This window comes from Thermobia domestica, chromosome 2 (genome assembly GCF_964235325.1).
Source record: "Thermobia domestica chromosome 2, izTheDome1.hap1.1, whole genome shotgun sequence".
In the NCBI taxonomy this organism is placed as follows: Eukaryota; Metazoa; Arthropoda; class Insecta; order Zygentoma; family Lepismatidae; genus Thermobia; species Thermobia domestica.
The window spans coordinates 177,361,530-177,379,009 of NC_137455.1; the positions used below are offsets into that span (position 1 = coordinate 177,361,530).

The 17,480-nt window shown below is 35.1% G+C and overlaps 1 protein-coding gene across 1 annotated transcript in view; it reads left to right on the forward strand.

The window, feature by feature from the left end:
• Positions 1-17,480, forward strand: part of IleRS (Isoleucyl-tRNA synthetase) — a 78,309-nt gene that overhangs the window by 47,457 nt on the left and 13,372 nt on the right. The window contains exons 13-18 of the mRNA XM_081747965.1: positions 230-406; positions 5,779-5,991; positions 7,654-7,850; positions 8,208-8,310; positions 10,519-10,737; positions 13,639-13,797. Coding sequence (XP_081604091.1) covers positions 230-406; positions 5,779-5,991; positions 7,654-7,850; positions 8,208-8,310; positions 10,519-10,737; positions 13,639-13,797 — 1,068 coding nt within the window. The remainder of the gene's footprint in view (positions 1-229; positions 407-5,778; positions 5,992-7,653; positions 7,851-8,207; positions 8,311-10,518; positions 10,738-13,638; positions 13,798-17,480) is intronic.

Consider the following 17,480-nt stretch of genomic DNA (forward strand, 5'->3'; position numbering starts at 1 on the left):
ATACTAAACCGAATTTTTCCATTTTTGGCACGTAACATGAATTTCATTTTCAGTCTATAATTGTTGATTTATTTTTTTCAGCATTATTTTTAAGACGCAGAAAAGTAAAGAATACTTTTTTCTTTCTTTTTATTTTTAAATGTAACATTATTTCGCAAGAACTGTTGCATAAGAAAACGCTGTGTTTGTTTTCAGACAATACTCATATACTGCACTTTAATTTCCACAGGTGGTTAACAAATATGGTGCCGATGCACTGAGATTATATCTCATAAATTCGCCAGTCGTACGAGCAGAAAATCTTAGATTCAAAGAAGAGGGTGTCCGAGATGTACTGAAGGACGTGTTTTTACCCTGGTATAATGCATATAGGTTTCTTGTCCAGAATGTGGAGAGATTAGTAAAAGTAAGTACATTTTTACACTATGCGGATGTTTACAAGACAACAAAATTCTTGAACGTCATAATAGAAATGTAATACATCATATTTGTGTTTTTTCACTATACTCATCCGAACAAAACTCGCATGTTTATTGATCTCAGATGAACCCTGGAAATTCCCAAATGTCACTCAGGTTCATATTAACCTCCTCAATCCTGGGAAGATTTTTTGTCTCAAATTTCTAATTTTCATTTACTTATATTTAATATAGATCCTAAATGATTGTAAAATGACCCCAAAATTTTGGTGCTTATGGTGGGTTACGAGTAACCCCACGTCCCCTCTAGGGGACATCAGGTCTTACTAAATACAATAATTATCTTAAAACTTTTTTACAATTTTGGCATTTTATTTCAATTCTTTTGATTGAAACAGAGTTCTTGGTTTAGAAATATTTTTAATTTTGTTTCTTTACGTCTGTGGTATGGTAGTTCAAAGATAGTGTTCTTTTACGTCTGTGGTATGGTAGTTCAGTGATACTGTTCTTACTCCTGTTCGAAGAGTCCTTGATTCGATCCCTTGCCAAGAGAGTTCATAGTGGACGATATTAATGTCATGAGTTTTCTGGGTTCTTCTGTTTCCTCCCATGTTCTTATTCCACCAATTTTTCATTACTTTTCATTATCACTCGTCTCCTTTAGCCCTTAATGGTATAGCAGTAAGACGTTGCAGTAAGATTTCATTTTGTTTGATTACGTGTATTCTTAGAAGATAAATAGTTAAATTCTTTCTTTACGTTTTTATTATATATCTTCAAAAATTCAAGGGCAACTTCATTAATTATTACATTTAAATATAAAGTTTTAGCAACTTAGGAACCAAAAACACATTCATTATGTATGCACAAAGAGATAACTATGTACCTATTGGTGCTCTCAATGTTCTAAAATTGTTAGGGATTGACTGTTATTACCTAATGCAAGCTTTTCTTTGAGTACAATCCTTTACTTGAAAGAAATTATGTTTCTGAAAATTAACTAAATACTAAATTTATACACAAATAGTTGAACAACAATGCTAAGACAAAAATAATACCAAAGTAGAGTTTATAGCTCATGATATAGTTTCAAGCAGTTTCGTGACTCCTGCAAACCCAGAAACATTTTACAAGTTGAGCAACGAATTCTGGCTTTGTTTGCTTTACATCCTAGGAAGTGGCATCCGTTTTTAGTGACAGGCATGGGAAATTCCGATAAATGTGTCATGCTTCTTCCTTACTTCATCTGAGGATGAGATATAGTCGGTCTTGAACACTTCCCCATGGGCTCTTCAGGGTAACAATCTACATAATCATCTGAGTATCTCTGATTAGTATGTAAGCTGATTGCTTCAAATACCGTTTCGGGGATATATTTTTTGAAATAATCTTCTGGTGGCAGGTTAATAGGAACTGGTGGTATTTCTTCATAATCTGGAGCTGCTGGAAAGGGATGAAACTCGGTCGTCTTTTTCCAATACTGTCTTCTTTAATGATTACCATTATCTGATGGAGATTGAGTTATACTGCAATTAACACTGTCCTTGTTCTCATCGGAAACATCACCACCTTCATCAAATACATATCTTAGTCATCATTTGAAATCCAAGTTGGATCGTTATCTTCATTATCTGATAAACTGTATTCTGTATCCTCCCCGCTCAATTCTGCGCATACAAAGTTAACGAAGGCTGGTGACTCTGAAAAGACACAAAAGATAAACCAATATTTAGCAATATAAGAAATTTCCACTGCAAAGCTAAGCTACTTTAGTGCAATATTCTATAAGCTGATAGTCATAGTTTTCCCTCTGTAATTTTTAAAAATATATTTAGTTTTACGTGCGACATTTCTTCTCTGATCTTAACAAAATGGTGATAATTCAGGTTGAAAGATGATGAAGCAATCGGTGGAATAAGAATGTGAGAGAAAGCGTAATAACCAAAACTCCACCTTATTGAACTTCGCTAAAATTAATTCAATGTCTCCCTTCGAAGCAGTAGATGTTGAAAGTAGTGTTCTCTTTCATTAATCTTTGTAATATTCCTTCCTAAAACTACACACAACTTCTCAGCACTACAGTAGATCCTAATCCTCACCTGTTGATGTGAATATTCAAAATAATGTAATAATTATCGGGAAAAATCCATTTTTGTAGTTCTTAATATTTAGATCCGTACTTTTCCTTTCAATTACTTCTGTAAGTCGATTACAGTATGTAGATGTTTGAACAAAAATAATGTAATAACATACTATTCTATAAAATTGATAAATAGACGAAAAACAGCTCGTCTATTTTGAGCACCCATCTCTGGAAGAATTTTTTTAAAAATATTTTTGTCAACATGTTAAGACCGAATGTCCCCTGAGGGGAACATTCAAGTTTACTGTATCCATGAAAATACAAATGACGTATTACTCTTACATGTCTTCTCCATTCTTTTATAATTAATTAAACTTACCTTCAGTATTCAAGGAAAAGCTGTAACTAAAAATAAATGTACTTACCTACATCCGCTCGCTGAAATTACATTCTTTTTGACTGCGACATATTTCCAACACACTTGAGAAGCAAAATAGAAACTTGTGGTGCGAAAAATACATCACATTACATACTGACATATGTCAACAATATATAGAGATGGAAGTCAATCTTGCTAACTCCAATCATTACTCACTAGACTTCTTTAAAACGTGGCTATTTCATATTCCCAGTAGGGGACGCTAGGACCGAAGAGGTTAATGAAACTTTGGCAGGAACAGTTAAAAATCCGTTGCATTATGCTTGTTTTACTTCGATAAACTGTTCGCACAGTACAAAATCAACTTATACGTCTCCATAAGAAGAAATATTCTGTTCTTCTTTTACTTGGTAATATTTTAAATTGCCTTATCAAGTTATGAACATTGAGTACAATATCTTTCTTTTAATCTGCTATTACCTGACCAGGATAGCAGTGGCAATTTTAGCTACGGGTGCCAGTGTTATATTTATCACTGGGCGAACGAGGTGGGATAGGAGAATGGAGAGTCTCACTGCTACATTATATCCAGCGATTTTTTAAAGTTGAAGTTATAAGTATCTTAATCTGTTTGTGCTTAATAATGGAGGTCATAAATTATATAATTATTGAATGTAGGAATAGTTCACCATTCTTGTAGTAATGAAGACATTGTGGATATCAATAGATGTGTGGAAATTACCAATATTAGAACAACGTAGCACAATTGAAAATTCAGCAACTTTCTGTCGTACATTGTGCAGGTTGTATTAAATTTGTTAATTTTTATTCAAGGCAGAAATGACGGTGTCAATGACTGATAAATGAACTTAGGGTTAATAGTTCCGAGTTGCGCGATATCTTGTAAGTGTGACTTTTAAATCAGATTTTGTGATGATTGCGTTTGTGTTCTAAATGAATGTTTATTGGTTAACACGTAAATTTTTTTTCTCGAGTTTCATCCAGAGTGTACGTCTGATGAGGATCTTGGCTAGAAGATCGAAACGTCACGTGTAAATGTGTTTTTATATTAAATAAGTGCAGTTTTGTTCAGCAGTGTGTTTATTTTTCATCCAGAAGAGAATTCAAATACGCTTTCACTCGAGGAATGTGAAAGTATTCTCTGCTGGTCTAGTGGGTAGCGCGCGTGCCTTCGGTGCATGTGCTCCCGAGTCGATTTTCGATCAGGGAACTGATATAATCAATCAGTTTCCTTAATAATCTGTCTCCGTTAGCCTAAGGGACATAGCGTGGAACGTTAAACTAAAAAGAAGAAGAAGAAGAAATATTCCCTACACTTTTTAAAGGATTATGGGATAGGGTAGTTTGCCTTTTGGGATTGTGTTGTAAAATGTGATTATGGAATAAAAGTATTCAATAAAACATGAGCGTCTAGGTTGTATAAGCTATGACCGACCTTTGTGGGTTTATCGTAAATAAGACTATATATTATCTTTCTCTCTTTTTGTTTCACGTGCTCCAAACTTTGGTTTCGTGGCTTCCAGCGCCCACAAAAGGTCATCATAAACCATACAAGCAGTCCCCGTCTCCACCGACCGCTGGAAAGATATCGGGGGAGAGAAGAGTGCTTGCCGTAAAGATTAATGAACAAAACAAATTAAAGCAAATAATCTATAAACTGTTACAACGCCCTGTAAAGCTACGAGTGATTACGGCCAAGATTAAACGTGAGATTAAAATTGCGAGTACTATGTTATTCTTTGAGTTTATTTTCAAACAGCACAATGTTTAGCTCAGTTATCTCTTTTGTAGAGTTTGCGACGAAACAATATCTGGTTAAAGCATGCAGTTTTCTTCTGTCGACTACTGTGTATGTCACCATGGAAAATATGGGTATGGTACATAATGGACACTTCCATAATACGGGCAGAACTCTCGTTTGTACGGACACGAACAGTCTTCTCCCCACGATGCTTTAGTAACTTCTTCATAACGGATATATTGTCCGTTCATATATATTTAGCAGCGAAGGTACTTTTTGAAGTTCAAAGATACATCTGCGACATAGTACAGTAGGTAAAAAATCCCTTTCCAACAAAGCATTTTTGATATAAGTTAATGATCTGGCGAGCCACCTCACGGAACTGCAAACTGAACTTCTTTCCTCTGTCTACAATAACTTGCTTTCTGGTGGGAATCCTAAAAATAAACTTCAGTAAGTAAAAACAGTCGTGGATATGCGGAACTTCCTCACTTCACTCCTCTTTTCCTTGGAGCTTGCTTCTTCTTTTGCAATTTCAAAAATAAATAAACACCCAACAAATCGAAAACTGAGTATGGTATTTCGGTAGTAGTGTATATTTTAGTAATTATATAAGCAATGTATTTATTGTATAATGCATACAATTATTATATGAGCTATGAGTAATTTAAATTTGTGCAATCTGTAACGTATACCTCTCATTTACGGACAAATAAACACGTCCCATAGGTGTCTGTTCTTCTAAAGTTTCACTGTATATGTTTTCGTTGAAAGCCTGTGGAAAAAAGCCTTTCGGATAGACCATAAGAAAGGTGAAGGTATAAGCTGGTCTAAATATAAAAAGGATAACATGGCCTTTATTGGTGAAATTGCAGAGATTTAAGCGTGTGCTCTTAGTACTTGCAATGAATAGCAGTTGTAAGATACCTGTATAAGTCTGTAATTTACCGGAAAACACTGACTGGATTGATTTGGTACAGAATAAGATCCAGTAGCGGGTTTCTGTTCTACTGGATAAATCTTGGGGTTCTTTACCCATATAGTGAGTACGTAAGTAATGTTAGAAATTCGTTATTTAACATAAGCAACTGATATAATGCTGCTACTTCACTGTAACTTACTTCCATTTTAACAGGAAGAAAATGTGGTGTTCAAATACAATGAAACCAGGAGCAAAGTATCAACGAACAAAATGGACAAGTGGATCTTGTCTTACATGCAGTCGCTATTGTTGTTTGTCAAGCAGGAAATGGCTGCATATAGGCTATATACAGTTGTTCCTCGATTAGTCAAATTCATCGACAATCTTACTAATTGGTATGTCAGAATGAATAGGAAAAGACTCAAGGTAAGAATACTGTGTATTTTCTTATAAAGCACTGTAAAAACAAAAAAAAAATCTTAATCTATTTGACCTATTTATAAAACTTAATCTATTTTTCCTTCAGGTATATCTAAAAGATATAGATTAATTTCGATTCTTTCTTACCAACTTACGTAAAACAAAATTAGAGAAAGAATGTTGCTTGCTAGTAGGAAATTAGGGTTCATATCATTGTGTTACAGTTAGTTTGATGTTTAATACTTAGTTAACAGGTATAAAAAAGCATGAATCAATTATCATACTAGATCATTTCACGAAATTTTGTCATTGCATAAACAATTTTCATAAGGGAAATCCACATTTTCTATATCCCGGGCTCTAGACATATAATTTTACGCGTCTTAATAGACTGTTTTCTTAAAAGAAAAAAGACGTTTTAAAACAATATACCAGAAACTTAGATGTGAAATCCAATAAACTTAAGGATGGATGTATGAACTAAAGGTAATCATTGATATTCAAATCTGTGAATACAATTTTGACTGCTGACTCCTTATTGTGGAGCAGCGGAAATGTAAGGATATGTCGTTATTTCTTTGTAAATTGAACATCTGCATATATTTGCCAATTAACGCTCGGTTGGCTAACCTTGATTCCTCAACTGAACTAAACCATCTTAATGTAAAGTTTTTTTTTTTTTTTTTTTTTTTTTTTTTTTTTTTTTTTTTTTTTTAAAGGTTGATAGTTCTTTTTGTTGGTAGCTCACAGTAGCTGAACAGTACGGTAGCTCAGAAGCTTCATAAGTTTGGCGACCACTGCTGTAGAGCAAAGAGTCCTCAGTATTTCCACTTCTAGATTTCTTAGTGCTTATTGTCGTGTAAGATAATCAACTCTGGAAGTATCCATAGTTTTAGATAACGAAGTGAAAAGTGTAAATAGAAAGGAACTAAAACTTGCAGCTTACAAGTGCAACTAGTTTTTTTTTAATTTTATTTATTTATTTATTTCTTCAAATTTATCTTTGTGTTACTAGTTTTATGAGATTGACATTAACGTTTTCCTTGTGACCAAAATTATTTTCCATAATAACCGTAGATTAACAAAATAATAATTTTATTGCTTTTGATTTATTGTCTTTCCTTTTCATGGACGTTACATGAGATTGGAACCTACAAGTTATCATGGGATTGCAGCTAATGTGCTTCGACCTCAAACAAATTCAGAACGATACGTGCTAATCATTTTCACTGTTCAAAGAGCTCGATTTACATATTTTGTGGCATTTGTATAGAATAATACAGATTCTGAAAGGGACTTGAAGTTGTTATTGATTAAAAACATAGTGGTCACATTATTTTTCCAGTGTCAAAATTATTACTGTTATGTGTTCATTATCGTACAGTAAGGTTGAACGGCGATAAAGAACCTGTCACACACCATGTACTTTCGTACAATCATTTAAAATTTTTCTCCTCCTTCATAATGAATTCTTGCAGTTCTGTTATACATAAATTCAAAGAAAAAAATCATTCCTAAGGCAAATTTCTAGTAGATAATAATAAATTCAAGAAAATAAATTTTTAAAGGAAATTTAAAACCAGTAACACTAAATTAACATTTAATATTAAATGTGAATGAGACATTTAGAGAGAAAATGTAATTCTAATTCTTTTTTTTCTGTCATAGGGTGAGGGTGGTGTCGAGGACTGTCGTTTTGCGCTGGAAACCTTGTTCAGTGTTCTTTTCTCTATGGTGAGACTAATGGCCCCTTTCACACCTTTTTTGACTGAGCTTATGTATCAGAATTTGAAGAACCTTGTTGATGGAGACAAAAATACAGAAAACTCGGGAAGTGTGCATTATCTCATGTTACCTGAACCCAGGTAAGAATGTGTTGTTTTGCTTTTAGTGTTTAATTTTTCCTGTGTTAGTATAATTTTAGTAACTTTAAATTTATTAAGTAATTCGAATTATTTAGATATTTGGAAAAGACAGTACAAAAATTCTAACTTCTGAGGTGTATATATATATATCATATTGATGTTTAAAATCCGGAGTTTTTATATAGTATATTTCCTAACCTTTCATTTTATTGTGTTCGTTACATGAACATGCAATTAAATAGTATGTGCACTACATTTATTCTCACGAGGCAAGTTTTTGTTTGTATAGTGTATAATATTCATTATTGACTAAAATAAAATGTAGCTACTCTGTTATCTCTGTTATCTTGTTAATAGGAAGTCGTTAATAGATGAAAATATTGAGAGAGCTGTTAGCAGATTGCAGACTGTTATAGAACTTGGCAGAGTAATACGAGACAGAAAAACATTGCCAATTAAGGTAAGTGGAATATTTGCTTAGTGACATCGATTTTATACAAGAGTTTCACAATATAAAACTAATCATCATTGATTCAGAACAATGATGTGATTTTAGTCTAAGTGTGAAAATATTTTCGTACTGACTTGTGTTAGAAACTAGTAGTAGCAATATGTGATCCAAATTAACGAAGTTGGAGTACAATTGATTTTATATTAAAGATAAATAGAAATATCCAGAAATAATATGAAATCGCCAAAGAACTGAGTGGAAGTCTACCTAGTCCTACCGTAAATACTGTTCCCAAGCTTTAAGTACATTGACACAAAATGGTTAGAGATACTTTAATATCCTAATAACGTGAGTTACATGAATTCATTATGAACCAAAATTACAAATAATTGTTCAAAATGGCCATTAGCATGAAGACAGTCCTTAAGCTGTGTGGCCTCTCATCAATTCCATCACACATCACATCAACTGGAAAATCTGCAGCTGCCTTCCGAAGAGACCTCTTTAAACTTTCAAAAAAAATATTGGTATCTCTCTTCGTGCAAGCCATCGCCTGAAGCTTAAACCACCATTTATAGTCCAAATACTTTAGGTCCGGACTTGCAGAAGATCAATCTGAAGTGGAAATGAAGTCCGGAACATTTGCCTCCAGTTACTGCTGGATTGTCTGTGCCTTATATGCTGGGCTGAGTCCTGCTGGAAGCTCCAGTTCTGTCCATGAGAGAAGGTGTTAGTGAGATTCTTAACTAGTCTCTTCAAGCACTGTCTCTTGGTACGCTTTGGCTGACGTTTTGAGTCCCATTTCACAGAAATGGATGTCCGTTGTGTCCTCTTAGCTCACACCCCACCACACCATGACTGAGGCAGGATGCTATGCTGACCGCTCTGGATCCATGGAGTCTTTTCAGCTTCTTCAGAAGCTGTGGCAAAATTATGTCATTTTGGGCATTGAAAGTCTCCTCAGCACTGAAAATCTTTTCATCAGTAAAAAGAATTCAACAGTGCCCATTTGCTGTGTAACTTTTAAGTAAGCACTTTGCTTTTAGGAGCCTCTGGCGCTTGAGTTCATTTGTCAGATGTCCTTTGCGTTGTTTCTAAGCATGAAGTCCCAGGTCACTGCTAAACGTGCGAGATATACATTTTCGATATCTTCAGCACACGAGCCATAACTGTTTTCTAACAGGCGGGGCCGTGGTGGCTCAGTGGTAGAGCGTTCACCTCTGGTGCATGAAGTCCCTGGTTCGATCCAAGTGAACTTTGTGGTGAACAAATACTTTGTGCGTGGATTTCCTCGGGGTTCTCCCGTTTCCTTTCACTTTCTTCATTCCACTGTTTCATTCATTTCTTATCACCGTCTCCTTTAGCCTAGCCGGCATAACCGTAGAACGTTAAACTCAAAAGATCTTGTTTCCTAACTGGATTTCGTCGGACATGCACCGCCACTGCTTTCACAGCGTAGTCTTTCTTGCCGCGGACGATCTTTCTGGAGGGTTTTGAAAATCTCGCCTGGTGATTTGCCTACCTTGTGCAACGCTATCCTTGGCCACACGATTTTCATACTCGCCCCATTCCATCTTCAACACTTAAAACTGACACCTTTACACTTCTTCAGCTTATCCAGCAGTGACTCACGCTTCACGATACCACTCTTGACCTCGCTCACTTGTACGAGCGGAAGTACAGTCACCCTCAAAAGTTTGGACAGTATTTATGACAAGACTAGGTAGAAAAAAAAATGTGTTAAATGAGCTGCGAACGTAAGCAGTTGCCTTCAGTTTGGCTTTTCATACAATATAAAGTGATACAAAGATTTTCATTATTGAAAAGAAACTAAAAAAATAAATGATATTGGGAGTTGAATATGATTAATCAATGGCAAAACAAGTATTTAACTCAGTGATATCAATATAATACCGGTAGACCTTCACATGATATTCAATAAAACTAACTAGTAGAACTTAAAAAAATAAATAAAATAAAATAAAAATATTAATTTATTTGCAAGTACAAAAGTTGATTCTGGTTTGAAATTATTTTTATCATTAAAATTTAATATCAGCAATTATAAAATACTTCATGCTGCGAAGAAAAGTGAGGTTTGCAGTTAGTAAATAATGAAATTTTAATAATTAATTAAAATAATCCTCGCTTATTTGTGTATGATATTTCAAAATGTTTCGATGACATGATCGTGATCTTTGTTCTTTCTTTGGATAGTATCCATTGCCAGAAGTGGTTGTGATCCATAATGACGAGGAATGTTTGCAAGACATAAAAGGCGTGGAACCCTATGTCTTGGAAGAGTTAAATGTCCGGACATTGACGGTAACTACAGACAAACAGAAATATGGTGTAAGTCTTAGGGCTGAACCTGACCATAAGATACTTGGAGCTAGATTGAAAGGTGCATTCAAGTCAGTGACCCAAGAAATCAAGGTATTCATTCTCAGATGAAAACTCTTCCTTTCCTTTCTTTCCTTGTTCTCCTCAACGCACCTTTCTTTTTTCATGTACAGTTGCACCTCTTGAATAGCTTTCAAATGTTTGTATATGTATGTTATGTCCTTACTGCTTCTAGTGATTTAATTCTGCTCCATAAATAAAGTAGAATTAAAAAAAAAAAGTTAGTCTTGTGTATATTTTCTTGCTCTCTCTCTCTCTATTCCGTAAGTAGCTGTGTTTAACCTAGAAACTTTTAATAATGCTATTTATTAGGCTCTCAATAAACATGTACACTTATGTCCAAAATGATTGTCGCATATCTATAACTGTCTTCTTGTAACAATATAATACGTCAGTGATTTTGCAGGGTACTTTTAATACTGATACTATGTGTATAGTCGGGAAATGTATATTTGTGGTAAATTTCATAGCAAAAGAATTATAAATACAAAAATTAGAATGAGTAAAACAAAATGTTGCTAAATGGACAAGAAAGTTTTATTTTCATTCTATTTTTCTTCTTTACTGCTCTTTTGACACGAAATTTGCCACACACTTGTTTTTGGCGATTATACACATACTAACATTATAAGAAATATCGGGCGAATTCGTTAGCAAATTATATTCCTACAACAACATATTTATAGACATGCGACAATAATTTTGCCCATGAGTGTACGTTTATAGCAGTGTTCGTTGACTCTCTTTGCTAATTAGTTTTCCGCATAAATATTTGTTACTTTATTAAAAATAAATAGAATGTTTATGTCAGTCAGGAAGATAGCAATGCAACTTGTTTTCAGATGTAGTAACTAGTGCATGTATATGTATAGGAGGTGTAATTCTTTAGAACTGTTAATTTTCCCTTCTCTCTTTTTGTTGTTCTTTTTCGTTTCATGTGTAAATTAATGTGTCTTCTTTCATGCGTGTTTGTAATATAATGTAATATATAAATAATTTAAAATGAAGGAAAAAACGTATATCATAAATTTAAACTGAAAATTTTATTGTCATTAATGTCGTTTGAATAACTTAAATTGCATACGTAGAAACTTGATAACAATTACAGCTTTAATTGCTGATGAGATCTCAAAATTTCTGCTTTCCTCTGTGTGGATATGAACAGACCTTCACGACCGCAAATTCGTGATTATTTCAACTGCAACGGCTACGTAATTGCACTACAAGCTACACTGACCAATTAGTACAGTATGGCCACTTACCTAATAGCTGGTATGTTCACTTTAGGTTTGCAGGACAGCAGTAATGCAGTTTGACATGGAAGCAATAACATCTAGGTAAATGACTGGAGACATAGCGCATCATATTTGCACACACGTCTCTTTATTCTAAATTCCGCGAAGGGAGATGAGCATGAATCTGACGCTCAATGACATCCCAAAAGCGTTCAATTGGGCTAACGTCAGGTGAGTTTAGGGGCCACTGCAGCAATTGAAATTCACCACTGTGCTCCTGGGACCACTGCAGCGCTACTTTGGACTTGTCTGACCAGAACTTTGTTCTGCTGAAAGACGTCATTCCCAGCTGAAAATATAATTCCTTGTCCCAGCTGGAAATACAGTCGACATAAACGAATGTATGTGATCGTCAATGACCGGCCGCTAGCTAGAGCCGTCATAATGCCTCCACATGCACTACCTGAGCCATGGATGATTATGTGAAGATTTCCCAGATCATAATGAAGACATCACCGGCCTGTCCCATCGATCATGCACGTTTCGAGTAGCTGTTCACCTAGGAGACGACGGATTCTGACGCAGCCATCAATATGATGAAGGCAGTGTCGTGATTCATCGGACTACGCAATGTTATGCCATTGCTCTGCGGTCCAATGACAATGGACACGTGTCCATTCCAGTAATTATCGATGTCGTGCTGTTAACGCTGTTACATGTGTGGCACGTCAGCTGCGGAGGCCTATATCTAACAGTACGGTGAACTGTGTTCAGACATATTCATGCTTTTTCCACTGTTAAAATCTATTGTTAATTGTGCCACAGTTTGCGCCCTATTCTGTTATATCAGCCTCATCAGTCTACAACGTCTGACATCTTTAAGTTGACAGACGCCTCGCTGTTTTTGAGATGCTCGTTCCCAGACGTCTGGTCATCACAGTTCGGCCCTTATCAGTCTGACATATCGTCTCCTTCCCTATTTACACTCAGGCATTACACTGACTGACTTATCGAGGGAGATACCTGTCACCGTCTGGGAGCAGTTTTGCTTGACCCCGTGACTTACGTCAGCCCAACGACTTCGTTCAAAAAGTACCGAATGGTTATAATGTTTTGGCTGATCAGTGTATACTGTTAACCAATTCACTGAAAAAATCAAAACTTAAGGAAGTATATGTATCTTACGAAGATGGATGTGATGATATAATCAATAAAATGCATGCTGGCGTCAATTAAATTAACAGAGGGTTTCGAAATATGTTTTTAATAATCTTCGCGGAAAACATAATTATTTGCTATTTGATAGTATTAATTCGAAACATAACATAAAATAACTTACCGTGGCGATGCATTAACCACTACGCCACCCAGTCTGCTTCCCAGAACAGCCAAATACTCTTCACTCCTGCAGTCGGTGCTCTCCACTCAGACCACTAGTGACGGGCTGGGTTGCGTAGTGGTTAACGAATCGGCACGGTGTGCCATAGATCCCGGGTTCGAGTCTCGGTCCAGTCAAATCACTTTTTAATTTTTTTGTAAGTTATTGAATTCGGACCTACAAAGGATTGTGGTGTGTAAAAATTAAGTTTAAATCGGTTGTTGCCTCCTTTCATTAATATATGACATGAAATACTTTGAAATAGCTAGTGAGATACAATATACTACGTAGATAAGCTATTTAAGAATCGTTTTGTTTCAGTTGTTGAATGACAGCCAATTACAGAAGTTCCTTGAAGATAGAAAAATTGAAGTTCTTGGCCACACATTAGAATTCGCAGATCTAAGACTCATGTACAGTTTCACAGGAGAAAAAGCAAAAGAGCTCTCTGAAAAATACGAAGCACATTCAGACAATAGTGTAAGTATTTTACTTAAAAAAAATGTCTTTATGCTAAGTGATTAATTATGGTGTGATTAGTAAACTTGCTTTTGATCAGTCATGTGTGAACTTCTCTTTGATCTTCAAGCCTTGTAAGATTTTCCTTTTGACATAGCATTGTAAGTCGCACGGGTTGTGTCCTGTGTCGTAAAAGACATAACCAAGAATTTAGTTTCGTTTATAGCGAAAACCGCGTAAGACATTATGTTTAAATACATAAATAAAAATTGTTAAGCATACATTGCAAAAACAGTCAAGCACGTGGGTCAATTAGTGATCAATCAAAGCACTAATTTGAATGAATTCAAGCCTGATGTGTACCATTGTCTATATTGGAATTATTTTATTTTATTTTGTTAGTAATTTTGTTTATCGGGTTTCTGCATCCAGATGGAAATTGTTCAGGGTCAAAGAAAGATAACCTCCACAGAATCGCGACAAATCTATAGAACTGGGAAAAGTCAGGGAATTTAAGATTGGGAAAAGTCTGGAAATTCTGCTAAGAGACGGGAAATTTCGATTTGGTAAGAATGAGATTCTAAACATTTAAAATGCCAATACGAAATGTTCAAAGTATTATAAGACAAAAATTCTTTCAAACAAGACGTGTAAAAATATTTTGTATGTAGAATGCAGCATTTCAGAGGAGCACAAAGTTGTTCTGAATTTGCAGTTTGCGCCATTACAGGAACACCCTGCCAACACTACTTCCCAAAAATATGTAACAAAAACTGGATTTCTGTATTTAGAAATTTACAGTGAAATGAAAGAAAAGGAGACAGCTAGAATTTGCGATTCAAATTATCTAAAGTAATACTAATTTCCACTACATTGTGGAAGTAGCAAAGTTTCATGAAATGCAATTCCGGTTTTAATGTTGGCATCTTCATACCTTTACTCCAAGAAAAGAAAGAAAAAAAAAGTAGATAGAATCTTCATCATTAATGTGAAGATAAATGCTAAGCAATGAACTTTCGTCTGTTAATAGCCATAAAGCGCCTTTGAGAATCGCGAAACTACAAATTTGCAATGAGTAACTTCTTTCATCTATGTAAATAATGTTCCAGGACAGAATTTTCTTTTTCTCAAGAATAAGCTGTTCTTTGCTCCCTTTCTGGCGTGGGAATTGAGTTTCGCGATAGTATTCGTTGCTGGAAAATTGAATTTTGTAAATACCCAAATGTGTGAACTACATTATTACAAGAAATTTCAAATGAATAAATAGCATCCTGAGAGTGAATGTAAACCCTGTACGCTTTATTAGCGTGTATTAAGAGCGCGATCGTGTTTCATTGTTCCCGTGTTTTAGTTCATAAGTTTTATTTCTTATCGTAGACACTTAACGTTTAAATGCCTGTACTAAACACAAAATCTAGCTGTGTCCTAAAAAGAAAAGGACGTAGCAAACGCAAGTTGATTTGATGCAGTGGATCGAGGCGGCGTGCGTGGCAGAAGAAATATCGTATAGAGTCGTTAGCAACAGGCTTTTATTCACGACAGCATATTGTTGTATAGAGTGGTTTCCGAGAAGCGTGGATGGGATGGAGTGCGTAGTAACAGCTTTCTACTGGCTTAGCGTGGTTGTTCAAGTTGCAGAGACAGGATCAAAACTGAAAACTTATTGTAGTTGTGAAATTGGTTTCGTTGTGTCCAATGTTCTTGTGCAGGTAGGAGTTTCCAGGTATTCCAAGACGAGTTCAATCCATCGTGGTTGTTAGATAATTTTTCATCATGGATTCGGGGAGTACCATGTTACAAATTTCCTGTTTTCAGATTTATTGGAGCGTCTTTTGAGTAACGTGGAACTGTAAGCTGTAACTAATCACGTGAAAGGTAAAAAGTAAATGCAGATGGCCGCGTCCATCTCAGTATTAGAAACTGTTAGTGCCTTTCTGAAGTAAGAAAACAAGCCTTGGAGTCCTTTTAACTTGGAGTGTCATCCTATTTGTACCTCATCTTTGCAGAAATTGAGTTTTTCGGTGGTGTTGCATGCTCAAATGTGGATTCTACGATGTAGGTGGGTACGAGTTCGAGGACGAAACAAAGTAGTTCTTAGTAAAAGCATTATAAAAGCAGAATTATTATGATGTATTGAAAGTATAACACTCACTGATGCTAAAGATATCAAAGTATTCAAATTTATGTTCCTAGAGAGTAAGATTGCCAGAAAAATGCAGCTTCAACATATTAAACTGACACACAATCATAGTCAACGTCTTGCGAATAAAATCAGAAAAATAAACACACTGCTGAACAAGACTGCACTTATTTAATATAAAAACACTTTTACACGTGACGTTTCGATCTTCTAGCCAAGATCCTCATCAGACGTACACTGACGTGTAAATGTGTTTTTATATTAAATAAGTGCAGTTTTGTTCAGCAGTGTGTTTATTTTTCTAACATATTAAAATACCATACACTTTCGTTTATGGGTTATTATCACCATACTTTAGAAATGAATTAATTTAGTTGTTTAAGAAGACAAATGTGCGATTCTAGAATACTGTGAAAGGGCAAGTGTGCACGCGTTATTCGGCATTTTTAGGGAATTTTGCGGCTTCTGATCTTTAAATTGCATTAATCGCTGAACATAAAAAAGATAATTCAAATTTCAATGGGTGGACCCAGTGTAAACTTGTCATTTCTATATACCTTCAGGTTAAATATCAAGACGTCATATGACCCTGAAATGCTTGAAAGCTGTGAGTTTCTTATTTCTCATGGAGCATTTAAGGCTGCAATTGTGGCAACGAACTGGAGAATCGTTGAGTTTTTAAGACTTCTGTATGCATAACGTATTAAGGATGTTCCAGTATGCCGTGCCGATTACACTCCTATAGGGGCTCAGAAAATTCTCCAGTAAAGTTTTGTTTTGTGTTTGCTTAAAAATAGTGGTGTTGCTAAGCGAGCCATTGGCATCCACCCGCATCTTCTGCTGTATATTCGAGATGTTAGGAAGGATAAAGTTACTAGCTCTTCGAACTGTCAGTGTCATGTATGTATGGATTTTTGCCGAAATTGCAAAGAATGCCTACAGAAATTTGTTCTTAAGATTTTGGAGAAGTCATCTTTAAATTATAAATTGACTAAAGCTTTTTCTGTTTGGCTCTTAATGTTTCTGCAGGATCTGATGTTGGAGCAAATCACATGAAGTCCCTTTTAGGTGAACTAGTTGAAAATAATTATTCAGATGGCAATAGGGTAGATAAGAGTTGTGAGGAGTTCAGAGAGTTGTTTGAATCCAAATTTTAAAACAATTGAGAGTTAGTATTAGAACTTCGGATAACTTTGGCTAAAGTATTTGGTGAATAACTTTGGCTAAAGAATTTGGATACTTTAAAGTGCAATGATTTAAGAAATGTAGGTAAAATTATCTTGATTTCTCTCATGAAAGCTCAAATTTAGAAAGAGGATTTTGAATCAATATACAATTAAAAGAACAATCCTTGGTAGCACATATATTTATGTACCATACAGATAGCCTCTTCTGGTGACCTTGAGAAGCTATTCATAATGAAATCCGTGGTTCATTATGCACGAAGTGCTCGTACTCCTGTTGCAGAAGACAAATCAACGACGAGAGAAAAAAAAAAAAAGGTGAAGATAGGAAATTAATAATAATTCTGAATGTGCTTGAAGCCAAGAAGACTAAAATAATT